The 16,428-nt window shown below is 40.2% G+C and overlaps 1 protein-coding gene across 1 annotated transcript; it reads right to left on the reverse strand.

Annotated features, from left to right (window-relative positions):
* Nucleotides 1-6,767: 6,767 nt before the first annotated feature.
* On the reverse strand, nucleotides 6,768-7,706 carry LOC132014877 (olfactory receptor-like protein OLF3). The gene has a single exon (XM_059395576.1). It carries the CDS (start codon nucleotides 7,704-7,706, stop codon nucleotides 6,768-6,770), a length of 939 nt encoding a protein of 312 aa, XP_059251559.1.
* Nucleotides 7,707-16,428: the final 8,722 nt, after the last annotated feature.

Here is a 16,428-nt window from a genome sequence, read left to right on the forward strand (position 1 = left end):
AATTGCACCCAAAACCATAAAATATCTAGGAATAAATAAACCAAAGAGGCAAAGAATCTATACTCAGAAAATGTTATAAAGTATTCATGAAAGAAATTGAGGAAGACACAAACAAATGGAAAAATGTTCCATACTCATGGATTGGAAGAACAAACATTGTGAAAAAGTCTATGCTACCTAAAGCAATCTACACATTTAATGCAATCCCTATCAAAATATCATGAATTTTTTTCAAAGAAATGGAACAAATAATCCTAAAATTTATATGGAACCAGAAAAGACCCCAAATAGCCAGATGAATGTTGAAAAACAAAACCAAAGTTGGCAGCATCACAATTCCAGACTTCAAGCTCTATTAGAATGCTATAATCATTAAGGCATTATGATACTGGCACAAAAACAGACACATAAATCAATGGAAAAGAATAGACATCCCAGAAATGGACCCTCAATTCTATGGTCAACTAATCTTGGACAAAGCAGGAAAGAATGTCCAATGGAAAAAAAGACACTCTTTAAAACAAATGGTGATGGGAAAGTTGGACAGCCCCTTGCAGAAGAATGAAACTGGACCATTTCCTTACACCACACACGAAAATAGACTCCAACTGGATGAAAGACCTCAATGTGAGACAGGAATCCATCAAAATCCTTGAGGAGAACACAGGCAGCAACCTCTTTGACCTCAGCCGCAGTAACTTCTTCCTAGAAACATCGCCAAAGGCAAGGGAAGCAAGGCCCAAAATGAACTACTGGGACTTCATCAAGATCAAATGCTTTTGCACAGCAAAGGAAACAGTCAACAAAACCAAAAGACAACTGACAGAATGGGAGAAGATATTTGCAAATGATCTATCAGATAAAGGCTAATATCCAAAATCTATAAAGAACTTATCAAACGCAACACCCAAAGAACAAATAATCCAATCAAGAAATGGGCAGAGGACATAAACAGACATTTCTGCAAAAAAGACATCCAAATGGCCAACAGACACATGAAAAAGTGTTCAACATCACTTGGCATCAGGTAAATACAAGTCAAAATCACAGTGAGATGCCACTTCACAGCAGTCAGAATGGCTATAATTAACTAGTCAGGAAACGACAGGTGTTGGCAAGGATGCAGAGACGGGGTACCCTCCTACAGTGTTGGTGGGAATGCAAGCTGGTGCAGCCACTCTGGAAAACAGCATGGAGGTTCCTTAAAAAGTTGAAAATAGAGCTATCCTCTATTGAAAACCGAACTACCTTAATCACTCTACTGGGTATTTACCCTAAAGATACAAATGTAGTGATCCAAAGGAGCACATGCGCCCGAGTTTTATAGAAGCAATGTGCACAATAGCCAAACTATAGAATGTCCATCAAGAGAAAAATGTATAATTAAGAAGTGGCATATGTGTGTGTATGTGTGTGTGTGTGTCTATATATATATAGACACACACATATACATATATATGTATATATATATATATGCAGTGGAATACTGTGCGGCCATCAAAATCCCCCTGAAATCTTGCCATTTGCAATGACATGGATGCATCTAGATGATATTATGCTCAGCAAAAATAAGTCAATCAGAGAAAGACAATTACCATAAGATCTCTCTAATATGAGGAATTTGAGGCAGGGCTGGGGGTCTTGGGGGAATGGAGGGGGGAAAATGAAACAAGATGGGACCGGGGAGGGAGACAAACGATAAGAGACTCTTAATCTCAAGAAAGAAACTGAGGGTTGCTGGAGGGGAGGGAGGTGGGAGGGATGCGGTGCCTGGGTATGGACTTTGAGGAGGTTACGTGCTATAGTGAGTTCTGTGAATTGTGTAAGACTGATGATTCACAGACCTGTATTCCTGAAGCAAATAATACATTATATGTTACTAAAATAAAATTTAAAAAAATAAAGGTAAGTGAAAATGTAGTGCCCTGGTACGGGATGTTTTGGGGGCAAAGCAGGGAGGGGGACAGGGAATATATGGGAACACTCGGTACTTCCTGCTCAACTGTGCTATGAATCTAAAACTGCTCTAAAGAACACAATCTCCTTTAAAGGAAAAGATATAAAGTATTTGAGCATATTCCAGCTTCTATTTAGGCTGTAAAAACCTGGAAAGAACAATGCTTCCCTCCTAAAACAAGAAAGGTTAAACCACAGAATCATAGCTATTCTCAGAATCATCAGAGAGCTGAGATTACAGGCAACCCAAAAGCATGAAATCTCAGGGAAGAGCGGCACACCCATGGAGAGAGAGGGTGGGTGCTCTTACTCACCCGGCCAGAGCCTGGTGGTAAACAAGACCAGCAAACAAGCCCATGAGAATGGCCTTAACAAATGGCTAAAGTTTGAGGGTGGGTTACTAGAAGCATAGAATGGCTGAGAGCCACAGCAAAAAGAGGAGCGCCCACCAGTCCTCAAGATTTTCTCCACACACTTGGGACAACACCGCAAGGATGTTCAGGGAAAAGTGGAGAGCAGAGAAAGTCTCCTTCATGGTGCAGGTTTGTTGAAGGCACCACAGCTATGCAGCAGGAGAAGGCATGCTCTGGGCACAGGCTCTCCCTGCATCCTGAACAAAAGCCTGAGCCACTGGGGAAAGGGCAGCAAACTGCTTCCCTCAGAGACAGGTGGAGACTCATTACCAAGGGAGGAGAACAGAAAACAAAACAAAACACTCTTTCTCGAGGGTCCTTGGGACAGGAAACCACAGTGAGGTGGAAATAACACTAAGGAGACCCCAACCCTGAGACACAGGGGCAAAGGATGTGCCCGAGACTGAGAAAGAGCCAGGACAAAGGCACAAAGCCCCACCATCCACCCCAGGCCAGCAGGATTGAGGAACAACTCACAGCTGTGGACCAGGGGGCAGGAGCAGCCTGTGCACAGATGCTCTCTCTACCTGCAGCATCACAGCAGAACCTACAACTTAGGGTGGTTCAGCGACACTGGGAAAAGCCCTCCAAGCCCTGGACACCCCACACTAAGCACAAGTCCTGATACAGAAACTTAATTTGTTGGTAGAGGGGGATGATCACAGCAAAACAAAACTCAAGCCCCACTCAACCCCTGGGTGCACTGACTCCCACACTCTCCTCACCAAGCAAGACCACAGCATGGACAGAAGAGATGTGCCCATTTCAAGGCATAATGCTACATATCTTAGTTTATTATTCTACGCTCAAAATACTCAGTTGCCCGTCCAAACGAAAGGTCAGAGGAAAAGGCAAAAAAAAGCCAGTGTCGTTGAACAAAGGAATTAACAGAACCAGAATCAGATGTACTTGGTTATAGGAACAATCACACAGGGGTTTTAAATAACTTTCACAAATAAGTTTAAGGATCTAGGAGAAGAGATGGACAGGGTCATGAGTGCATGAGAATTTCCATAAAGATTGAACGCTGCACAGAGAAATTAAGTAAATAGGCTGGATATGAAGAACACAGAAACAGAAATGAAGTTTGCTTATGAGTTGACTTGGTTGAGCTGAGAAAAAAATCAGTGAGCATGGAAGCAGAGGAGCAGGACCAGAGAGGTCACCTGGGCTGCTGACGTTGGAGAGGGGGAAGAAGGGGCGACTGCAAAGGCATGGGAGATGGCCAGCAAAGTGATGCTGCGATAAACAATGAAGAAGTGTCAGAACATGTCCACCGGATGCAGAAATGAGTGTATGGCATCTTCACACTTTCCTTCTTTGTGTGTCATGGGTACCTTTGATTTTTTACTGATTTTCTGCTTCTTTATCTCTTTCTGCTACCATTAAAAAAAAAAAAAAAAAAGATTTTATTTATTTATTTCACAGAGAGAGATCACAAGTAGGCAAAGAGGCAGGCAGAGAGCCAGCAGGCTCAGCAGGCTCCCAGCTAAGCAGAGCGCTGGATGTGGGCCTCGATCCCAGGACCCTGAGATCATGACCTGAGCCGAAGGCTTAGAGGCTTAAAGCACTGAGCCACCCAGGTGTCCCTCTCCTACCATTTTACATATAGTTGTTCATGGTGGTAAAATTTACACTTTACTCCATGATTTACATAATATTTATCCCAGGATAATGAGGTTTTGGAGGGGGTATGCAGTCCATACCTCCTTCCATACCTGGAACTGCCATCCAGCAGAAGTGCAATGTCCTTTGAAATCTCTTTTACTTTTTATTTATTTTTTAGATTTTATTTATTTATTTGACACACAGAGATCACAGGTAGGCAGGCAGGCAGAGAGAGAGGAGGGGAAGCAGGCTCCCCACGGAGCAGAGAGCCTGATGCAGGGCTCGAACCCAGGACTCTGAGATCATGACCTGAGCCGAAAGCAGAGGCTTTAACCCACTGAGCCACCACCCAGGCACCCCTGAAATCTCTTTTAAATCATTGAGACATCCTCTAATGTCTCAATAGTGTCATTGGAGCATTCAGCCAGCTGGTCTCCAGGCCTCTAACTTCTTCTTCCTCTGAGTCATTGGCAAGAGTAGTAATTCTAAAATGTAAATTTTATCAAGTCATATCCCTGCTTAAAAATCCTTGCTAGTTACACAGTGATATTAAATAAAGTTAAAATATAATTTGGCATTCAGTGCCCTCTGTTTTCTGACCCTCTTTTCCTGCCTGTTACATTGTCACTATTTCCTCTTCTCTGCCCTGTAATCATGGCTTTAGGGAATTTTTGAACTCTTGTGCTCTCGTCCAGCTCTGTATTTTTCACTGGCTGTCCTCTTTTGGGTTGTCATCATTTCAATAACTGGTACTACTTTTCTGGTCTCCAGATAAACATTTTCTGGTTCTTTCATACAGGAAGACTTCTGCAATCACCCCCAAAGTCTTACTCTAATGACTCCACCTCACTGGGATACAAGGGCCAACTAGGGTCCTGCTGTACATGGGAGGAGAGACGGGAGAAGGTGTTCAATATAGAGACTAGAAGGAGACAGTGCATAACTTCCCTGATTCATCTAATGCATATAAAGTTGTCTTACCTTTCTTTGGCTTTGGCTGAGGAATCTGTACTTTCTAAGATTCACTACTTCTTTTAAATTTTATACATTATGTAAAAATTTATGTGTTATTCTGCATATAAAGTCTAGGAAAAGAGCTAATACTTATTTCAGAAATGGGATGGTTTTAACATTAAAGTGGTACTCCTTATATATGCAATTAATTCCTCTCAAACTGTTTGTAGTGCCCCAGATGTGGCTTTCCCATGGCTTTGCCTTGTACAGACTCTTAGTTATATTCCTATCACTATAAAGCAAGATGTTCAGTTGATGCTCCTCTCCTGAGGTACCTCCCACACTCAGACAACATGCTATGTGCACAGGCAGCAGGTCCAGCAAAAGGACATCTTAGCAGCCTTGATAGCATCTCTTTCCTCAGAACAGGGACTCACACAGTTACTGGATGTGGATACATATGCTGTGCAGTATTTGAGTCTAAAATGTGAAAATGTGATTGTGGCCTTTGTGCTATGAACGTTGGGGTACACATGGAAAGAGCCAAGATGGGGTGCCTGGGTGGCTCAGGGGGTTGAAGCCTCTGCCTTCGGCTCAGGTCGTGATCTCAGGGTCCTGGGATCGAGTCCCGCATTGGGCTCTCTGCTCGGTGGGGAGCCTGCTTCCTCCTCTCTCTCTCTGCCTGTCTCTCTGCCTCCTTGTGATTTCTGTCAAATAAATTAATTAAATCTTTAAAAAAAAAAAAAAAAGAAAGAGCCAAGATGCCCTTCAACAGACGAATGGATAAAGAAGATATGGTCCTTATATACAATGGAAGATTACTCAGCCATCAGAAAAGATGAATACCCAACTTTTTTATCAACATGGACAGGACTGGAGGAGATTATGCTGAGTGAAATAAGTCAAGCAGAGAAAGTCAATTATCATATGGTTTCACTTACTTGGGAAGCATAAGGAATAACATGGAGGACATAAGGAGAAAGAAAGGAAAAGTAAATTGGGGGAAATCTGAGGGCAAGATGAACCCATAAGAGACTGTGGACTCTGAGAAACAAACTGAGGGTTTTGGAAAGGAGGTGGTAGGGAATGGATTAGCCTGGTGGTGGGTATTAAGGAGGGCATGTATTGCATGGAGCACTGGGTGTGGTGCATAAACAATGAATCTTGGAACACTGAAAAAATAAAATTAAAAAAATAATAAAATGTGAAAATGCTTTTCCCCCCAGTGGAAACATGGTAACTTCATAGAAAATTTGGATGAGTAGGGATGCCTGAGTGGCTCATTCAGTTAAGCATCTGCCTTCAGCTCAGGTCATGATCCTGGGATCCTGGAATCAAGGCCCACATTGGGATTCCTGCCCAGCAGGGAACTCGCTTCTCTTTCTGCCTGCCGCTCCCCCTGCTCATGCTCTTTCTCTCTCACTCTCTGAAAAATAAGTAGATATCTTAAAAACAAACAAACAAATAAATAAATAAATTTGGGTAAGTAAGAACCAGTGGTCCAAAGTAAGATCCATGAGTAGGTCCATAATTACAAACAATGTAACAAATCAAAACAGCAAACAGTACTCTCAGGCCATGTGAATGGAGATTGAGTAGGGGTGGGAAGACCAATTACAGCTGTGCTGAACTCCACTGAACATGCTGCTTTGACATAAAAATATACCCACACCCATGCCCCAACCCAACCTCCAGCCTCCTACCCAGCATCACCAGGACATGTACCGTCATCTCCTTCCTGGTTGCCAAGGCAATGCAGATGATGACTGCCATATGTGAGCCAAGTGGAAGAAAACACAGACAAAGCTCCTTTCTCTAAGTGATGCTCAGGATTCATCAAGTTGCTAGTTTTGATGTTAACACAGATAATTGCCCCAGTAGCTTCTGCCAGGCCCCCTTAACCTCCTTATTCCTTACACTATAAATCATGGGGTTCAGCATGGGCATTAAAATGGCATAGAAGACAGAAATTAACTTCTCCTGAAGGACAGAGGAGCTGGAGTGAGGCTGGATGTAAGTGAAGATGGTCATGCCATAGCACAGAACAACCACTGTGAGGTGAGAGGCACAGGTGTGGAAGGCTTTCTTTCTTCCCTCTGTGGACTGGGTCTTTAAGATGGTGGAGATGATCTGGATGTAGGATAGGAGAACCAGGCAGAAAGGTGTCATCAGCAGAACAATGCTAGAAACCATGATTGCAATCTCGTTGGAGGAGGTGTCCACACAAGCCAGTCTGACCACAGCTAGGAGTTCACAGGATATGTGATCAATATATTTGTTTGTGCACATGGGCACAGTCTGCATGAGAGAGTTGACAGAACCACTGACCCAGGATGTGATGGCCAACCTAATACAGAGGCCTCCATGCATGATGACCGAGTATCTCAGGGGGTTACACACGGCCACATAGCGGTCATAGGCCATCACTGCCAGTAGAACAAACTCAATCCCACCCAAGCCCAGGGAGAAAAATAACTGGGCTGCACAGCTCACAAATGGGATTGCTTTATGTGCTGCAAGGAAATGCGCCAGCATCTGAGGAACGATGCTTGTGGCATAGGAGACATCAACGAGGGAGAGGTTGGTGAGAAAGAAGTACATGGGAGTGTGGAGTCGGCTGTCCAGTCTGATGAGAATAATGATGAGGAAGTTCCCCAGCACTGTCACCGTGTATGTGATCAAGAAGAGGACGAAGAGGGACACCCGTGTGTCCCAGTCACTGGACAGGCCGAGGAGAATAAACTCTCTCACCCATGTCTGGTTGTCTGTTTCCATTAACAAATGTGAAGATTAGTAGTCTGCAGAGAGTCAGAGAGAAGAGAATCTCTTGAATTAAAGAACCATAAGAATAACTTCTTAAGAGAATGAACATCTTAATGATCTGCCATAGCTAGATATTTTTGATCATATGGGCCAAGATGATAGGCTTGATCCTAATACCCATTGTGTAAACATGGGTCAAAGTTCAAGGACAACCCTACCCATATTTATTGCACAAAATATGATGAAATGTATAAAGAAAGAAATAAGGCTGGTGTCTCATGGAAAAATCTGGAATTAAAGGACCTGTATATGAATCTTATTTTAATGACTTAACAGAGACGAGATTGAGTTAGATATTTAAACTTCTACGTACAAAACAGGCAAGATTGCGTAACTCACAGGCATGTTTAAGTTCAAATGTAGATAACTATGAGGAAAGTACTTCATAAACTCTTCTGACAGTAGCACTCCATTTATGAGCATGAGTTATAGCAGGAGCCCCACTCTGGCAGAGACAGAGTAACCCTTTCTGGGTTCTCCTCTCATATCCTGTCCACAATTTCAGACATAAAAAAAGGAAGCAAAACCTTTAGTAGATTTGAAATCTGGAAGGTGGGAAAATAAGGGTCTTTTGAGAATTTGGTGTCTTTGGTCTTTGGAAGGAGAGAGAGAAGAATGGTCATTTCATCTTGTTCTTTTCATTTTGCTACCCTTTTTTTCCCACTCATTCTGACTTGCTTTGTATTTTTCTACAACTCCAGCCCTTGTGGATGGTCTCAGTAAAAAGGGCAGTATGTAAATGACTGCTTTGGCTTTCTAGTATAAAAAGAGGAAGAGAAAACAAATCTGTTAACTTTTGTTGACTATTTAGCAGATCTGCATAGGAAGTAGACATTTGTTTTTGATTAATTTGGCAAATATCTCTAAGTGTCATCTTTGCCAGACGCTGGGATTTCAAGAGCCATATTACACTTTCCTGTTCTCCTAATGCTCAAGAGGAAGAAAAAGACACAGAATAGATTGTCTTCCCATCACTGTCCCCCTGTTGCCTGTGCAAGCTGCCTGGACAACAGGCCAGCCTATGAGTCACTCTGCTCCTCTCGCCCACCCAGCACATCTCTTTATTACAGCCTTTGTCTCATGACAAATGAGAGACAGTGTCACACCCCAGAGAAAGCAGGACCTTTAGAGCCTGGAAATTCTTGCTTTAAATCTCTTCTCTCCTGCTTACTGAAAGATAGAGCAAGCTACTTTGCCTCTTTCAGCTTTATATTTTTTAATTTGTAGAATGTGAGAAAATATGGCCAACTGAAAGCGTCATTGGTGAACTCAAATGTCTGGCAAATCTACAGTTAGTAGTAGTACAGTTAGTTGCCATTAGTGACTGAATAGGCTGGTCTCCATCATTTAGTGAAGATAGCTGGTTGACCTTTCATTTCATATTGATCACAAGTGGGTTCTTAAACCTTTGTTCATTCCCCTTTCTACCATCCTGGGTTTCTCTTGCTCCTGGTTGATTCTTTTTCCCTCATTATAGAAACTCAATCCTTGCTACATAATTACCATCCCGATTCTCTCTTCCTTTCACACCCAGAGTTCTTACATGACTGGTATCCACTAGCAGGGTTTATTTCCTCACAACATTCAGCCTTCAGGCCATGGAAATCTGGTTTCCATTTTCACTAGTCCATGAACGCTGCATTCTTCAAGGGCACTCATGGCTGTGTAATCATCAAATTCAGATATCTTATTCTACTTTATTTCTTTATTGTTTAAACAACTGAACTATTTGTTCCTTCAAATTCTCCACTCTGTGATGCTCTTCTGTCCTGATTTTCTTCCAAACTAATGGTTTTGTCTGTAGTCTTTGATAATTATTTCGAACTCTGTTCCTATATTACTGTGAGGATTTTCTAAGGTTCTGTGCACAGGGCTTGTACTCTTCCTATAGCTTCTGCTTGGAGGACTTGTATCTAATACTGGATCTTCCATATCAAGCCCACAATGACCTCCTAGACATCTCTGCAAAGTCCAGATGCTTCTTCAACAGCATAATGAATGATTCCTAAATATCCCACCATTCATTCAACTCGTATGTCCACAAACTGTATGCCCTCCAGATTCCTTTGTCTCTAGCAAAAGACTAAAATTCCTCCTCTCTCCCAAGAAATCATGTTTAATTTTTCCTTCTTCCTTACATTCCACAGGATAAATCCCCTTCTTTCATTGTTTAATTACAATTCTCCCATCTCTCCCTTCGACTTCATTCACACTGCTAATATACCACCACTGTCTTAACTCCCTCCATCTGGTCAGTGCAATTACTTGCTTTTGAATCTCGCTAATCCACCCATTGTCCACTGTTGCTAATACTTAGATATCCTTCATGGATACATGAGCTAATTACTTTTAACCCATCAAACGTATATATATTTCTAAAAAGTCATTTGCCTTGAAACAAGATGGGATTGGGAGGGAGACAAACCGTAAGTGACTCTTAATCTCACAAAACAAACTGAGGGTTGCTGGGGGGAGGGGGGTTGGGAGAAGGTGGGTGGGGTTATGGACGTTGGGGAGGGTATGTGCTATGGTGAGTGCTGTGAAGTGTGTAAACCTGGAGATTCACAGACCTGTACCCCTGGGGGAAAACACATTATATGTTCGTAAAAAATTTAAAAAAATAAATTATTAAAAAAAAAAGAAAGGAAAAAAAAAGTCATTTGCCTTGGATTTAAAATCTTTAAATTTTGGTTAATTGATATCCAAATATGTCTGTTTTCTACGTGATACAGTCCATTCAAATACCTGGTAGATTAAGAAAATAAAAATAACATCTGTGTTTATTTTTTTGGTGTGGAAATTATCTTTTTTGTGAATTTTACAGGTGTAATTATTCTAAATGGGATTTTTTAAAACATAAATTACCTGACCATTTTAAAATATAAATTACCTGACTCAAAATATAAATTACCTATACTTAAAATATAAAATATAAATTATATATGGAACCTTTAAAATAGGTCACATAACAGTAGAAAACTGAGACCCTTAAAAATGGAGGAGAGATCAGAAATGACACTGAAATTATAGGGAAAATCAGGTCTTAGGCATGGATGCAGACATCAACTCTTCATTGTTAAAACAGAACATTTGGCCCCAGTTAAAGTACCTCCATGTGCCTTCTCTCATTATCCAGTTATTAATACAAACAGCAAATAGATCCAAAATTCTTTTTCTCTACAACAGAGATATGCAAACAAAAAACAAATGTTCAGATTCCTAATAAAACACATTTTATCTAACTTAGTGCAACTAATTAGAAAGCTCCACTTTAATCAGTTATGGGTTGTTTTTTTTTTTAATTTAAATAAAGAAAATTCATCCATTTCCCTGAAACTGACATGAACTTGGATGTTGGGGAGCTAAACAGTCTTGTCTGGGACAAGTGAAAGTTCCAAATACAGAAGCAGAACACATGAAGGCAGGTCCCACACCCTACAGATAGTTCTCTCACACTGCTCAAAATAACTCGAAGCCATACCTTCAACAAGTTGGCCTGTCTATGGAAATGGCACTTTCATTTAGGGAGAGATTTCTCTGACTCTTGACTGAAGTGTTGGTGAGGTAGGCACTGAGAGCATCCATCCAGAGTAGGAATGCTTGCATCATCCTCATGTATGAAAAGAGAGAACCTATGGGTGGCTGGGGTGGCTGGTATCTCAAAGAGGGGTTTGACATCCTGAAAGAAAAAAAAAAATGTATTCTCTTTGTGGTCTTGTTAACTTCTTCTATCCAGATTTGGTAACCAGACTTTTCACTTAATCCGAGATTAATTACCAAGACCAAGTTTCTCAAACATGTATGAACCTGACATTCACTTTTGGTGACATTGTTTTATTATGGTATCATGTAAATTCTTGTCTTCTTTATACTGCTTATTCCCTGTGGCTAAGATGAGGGTTTTCATGGCAATATAGTTGCCTCTGTCTGGCAAGTCTCCACAGTGCAATCTTGCAGCCAGTTCTAGAAAAACCAACCCTGGAATGAGTTAGGACACCTGAATCTTACCTCCAGTTCAGTGTCAAAGATTTTTGAGTAAGTCCTTAATTGCCTTACATCTTCATTTATCTTTTTTTTTTTTTAAAGAAAAATACAATATTGTGAGAGCCACTATTCAGAAAGACCTGAGATAGGAGGAGTTAAAGCAATTGATAATGTATCTTTTCTTGCCTGAAAATGTTATATTCTAATATTGCCACCACCTGCTAGTCAATATCAATATCTAACAAAAGATATCATCATACTTGTGGTCTTCTTCCCTCTTTCTTTCTCTCTCTACATCAGTACTAAGCTTTAGAATTAAGAATCCTGTTGTAAAATTATACCCAAGCTTCATGCTCCTGCAAAATACACAGCCATTTAACCACATTTGCTATAATACTTAAGATGAGAAGACCTCACCAGTCATATTTTGTGCCTCCTATTCAAGTCCCTAACAAGTCACATCATCTCTGTCTCTGTCCCTGCCACGGCCACATTCCCACAGGCTGTGGATGCCATTCAGATGTTCATCAGTGCTCACAGAGAAGATGTGCCTGCTTTCCTCTAGGTTCAAACTGGTCTCAAGAGCTCTCCCTCCAACACAGGGTTGGACACATAGAAGAGATACCCCAAATTCCTTGGGTCCCCAGGGTGCTTCAGTCACCTGGGACTAGTTGCCATTGCTAGGGACACTACTAAGAGGACGCTGACAAGAGCTCGGAAACAGCTCACACGCAGACCTAATGAGCTTTGGCAGCAGCTGTATTTGCAGAGGAGGGCTGACACATCCCCCCAGGAGCCTTCTGTGTGACAGTGTTAATTGCTGCCACCACTCCCAATGCACAGGACAGGGTCTCCACCCTGCCCTTCTCCCTGTGGAAGGCTCTTCTCCATCCCTCTGCCTCTCACATCTTCATTATAGCCTTAGGTCATTCCAAACAGTCAGAGAAGCTAGCCTTCTGAGGTTGGAGGATGTCCTCCTAGAGCCCAAACCTGATGTTAGCCTTCAAGGCCCCAATCCAGGGAGCAGTGACCGAGGCTGCATCTAAGTCTGCTAGAAACACCAATTCTCCGCTTTTGGCTCCAGATGCCCTTACTTCTCCTTCTGGAAACAGAAGAGATGTGCTTCCCTCCCTTGATGTACACACCATGTCCAGTAGGCTTCTGTGATCATTGCAAGTCTGATGGACATCCTAGCACATTCCTCATGATACTATTTAAGCTCCAAAAATAATAACATCACATAGATAGATTTAAAAATCTAAATGTATAGAAAGTTGATAAAGGAAGTATTAGTAACTACTGAAAAAAAATGGAAAAGAATTAAGATCATCCAAGATCCATAAAACAGAAGAGTGAAACTTCTACCCCTCTTCAAACGTTTTTTTTTAGGTTTCTAAACATAAAATTGACAAAATTGCAAAATATTAAAAGTCCACAACATGATGTCATTTATGTATACATTGTGCAGGGATTAAAAGTTTATTTTTAATTAAACATTGTACTTAAGATCATTATGGATATACATGCTGTTTTAAGAAATACTATACAAGTATCCTTGTGCCTTTTCCCAGTTTCCCCATGGTAAGTAACATCCTGCAAAGCTACACTGCCATGTCAAAAGATAATATGATATATAAAAGCATATAACTATATACGTATTAAATTTTAATGATATGCCAATGTGGTATTATAATGTCACAAGATATTAGCATCAGTATAATAAAGGATACTCCATCACCACAAAAATCCCTCATGTTGTCCTTTTATAACCACACCACTTCCGTGAAGCCCCTACCCTCTCCTCGACATCTGATAACCACTATCTGTTCTCTATATCTAGAATTTTGGCAGCTCAAGAATTATATATAAATGGAATCATCTAGTATATTTCTTCTAGAACTGGCGTTTTCAGTCAACATAATTCTCTGGAGCTTCATCCAAGTTGTATCTATCAATTGTTTATTATTTTTTATTGTTGATGAATATTTTATGATGTGTATGCACCAACTTTTACTTAATTGCCCACATTATGAAGGAGAACCAGATTGTTTCTGGATGGTGTTTTATAAATAAAGTATTTGTAAACACTAATATTTAAGTTTTTGTGTGAGTATAAATGTTCATTTTATTAGGATAAATGGCCAGCAGTGCTGTGGCTGCCCATAAGAGGGTACAAATCAAACTAACATATATACAAATGGAATCCCAGAAGGAGAATAGAAATAAAAGAATAAAGAATAAATATCTAAAAATATAGTGATGGGAGATTTTCCATAAATCATTAAGTACATCAAACCACAGATATAAGAAATTCAGAGAACACTAAGGAGGATAACTACAAAAACAAGCAAACAAATTAAAAAAAAACTAGAGATATCATATTCCAACTGCTTTAAAGAAAAAAGATGAAAATCTTGGAAGTAACAAGAAAAACAGGTATGTTATATGCAAAAGAATAAAAACATGAATTAAAAGACTTCTCTTTAAAAATATGCAGGCTGGGGGTGCCTGGGTGGCTCAGTGGGTTAAATCCTCTGCCTTCGGCTCAGGTCATGATCCCAGGGTGCTGGGATCAAGTCCCGCATTGGGCTCTCTGTTGAGCAGGGAGCCTGCTTCCCCTTCTCTCTCTCTCTTTCTGCCTGTCTCTCTGCCTACTTGTGATCTCTGTCTGGAAAGCAGTGGAGTGATGATTAGAAAGTGCTGATAAGAAAGAATAGTTGTCAACTCAAATTTCTATACCCAGAGAAAATATCTTCTAAAGAAGAAGGAGAAACAGGAGTTCATCAGACAAACCAGAATAGAGTGTACTTCCAGAAAATCCACACTACAAAAAATGTTCATGGAGATTTCTCAGACAAAGGGTACTTGATACCAGACAGAATTTGGAAAGATTTCACAGAAAGATGTGAAAAGTGCTAGAAATGGTAAAATTGAAGATAAACATAATGCTCATTTTTTAAGGATTTAACAGACAACAAGATAACAGCGTAAAGTAGAGGCTGCTTGGTGTCAGCTCACAAGCAGGACCAGGAGCTGCACATGACCTTCAGCTTCAACAGACCAGACACAGAATGTGATCCAGACTGGAGATTCAGTTTGCTTCTAATTTCATTTTCTTTTAATTAGGTTTGCTCCTGATGTAGCAAATATATAGTACAAAGAATATTTTTTTTAAAACCAGGATATAAGGGGTACCTGGGTGGCTCAGTCATCCAGCTCTTAGTTTCAGCTCAGGTCATAATCTCATGGGTTGTGAGATGGAGCCCTACATTCCTCAGCAAGGAACCTGCTTGAGATTTTCTCCCTCTCCCTTTCCCTTTTCCTCTGAACCACCCCCTCCATTCACTCTCTCTAAATAAAATATATATACATATATATGTATATATGTATATCATATATATGTATATATGCATATTTTAAAAATATATATTTTAAAAATCAGGATGCAAGTGAAAGAAAGGTAGTCATGAGAACATTTAGTAAATAATTAATACTTGGGATTTTTTAAAATTTTATTAGGTATAATGATAGTATTTTGGTTATAAATTTAAGAAGTTTTTATCTTTTAGAAGTTCAAGTAAGATATCACTTCAGAATGATTGAAGCAAGGGGAAATGGTGAGGTTCTATATAAAACAAGATTGGCTGTGATTTGATCATTTTGAGGTTGAGTGTGTTTAAGGGGACTATACACACATATATACTATGTGTGCCTTGAAAGAAGACTGCAGTAGATGTGTGAAGAAATTTATAGTTTATAATGTACACTTTGGTACTATTGGAAAAGTTTTGCCAGGCACAAGTAATTTTTAAAAATGTAATAAAGTAATAAAAATCAATTTTTAAAATCTTGGCTTTATGCCCTACTAGCAGTGTGGTCTTAAGGATGTTTCTTAACCTCTCTGGCTCTGGTGACTCTTATTTGAAATAGGCCTAATAAAAGTATCTTCCCCCAGGGATAACACTGAGCACCAAATTAGTTAACATGTGAAAGTGGTTCCTGCCTTTACTTGTGTTGTTGAGAAAAAGAAATAAGGAAATGGTCTAATGCTTGAGGATTCACAAGTCTTACCACATAAACACATTACTCAGGTAAAGTAAATTGCTGAAAAGTTGGGACGTCTTCCACTGGGAAACAATAACTTGTAGGTTGCTTTGTTGTATATACTCTAACCTAGTGGTTCTCCACTGGGGGGGGGGGGATTATATCCACTGGGGGACACTTGGTTCTAGTGGATAGAGGCCAGGGGTGCTACCAAAGACCCCACAATGGACAGGACAGTCCCCTACAACAAAGTATATGGCTCAAAACATCAATAGCAACAAGGATGAGAAACTGTTCTAATCTGTGACCAGCATATGGAACTGTTTCTTTCACAGCCAGAAGAACACTCAGATCTAGGTTCCGAAAGGTAAATCAGAGAGTAGCATTTTTTTATAGTTAGATCTGTCATGTCAAAAATCACTTAAATGCATCCCTTTTAAGATTAAAAATCTACCAAAATCCTTGATTTGCTTTTGTATGCATAGAGAAAATAGATAAATTGAGTTTTTTTGACTAAAAGACATGTGTTCACAGATGTTCTAAGATTCCACACATGCATTTAAGTACCTCTACCCTGGTGACTAAATAACCTAAAGCCCTGTGGAGATTAAATGTTATGGTCCAGCAGAGAAACAGGACAACCTTT

Source organism: Mustela nigripes, chromosome 4 (genome assembly GCF_022355385.1).
Source record: "Mustela nigripes isolate SB6536 chromosome 4, MUSNIG.SB6536, whole genome shotgun sequence".
NCBI classification, from domain to species: domain Eukaryota; kingdom Metazoa; phylum Chordata; class Mammalia; order Carnivora; family Mustelidae; genus Mustela; species Mustela nigripes.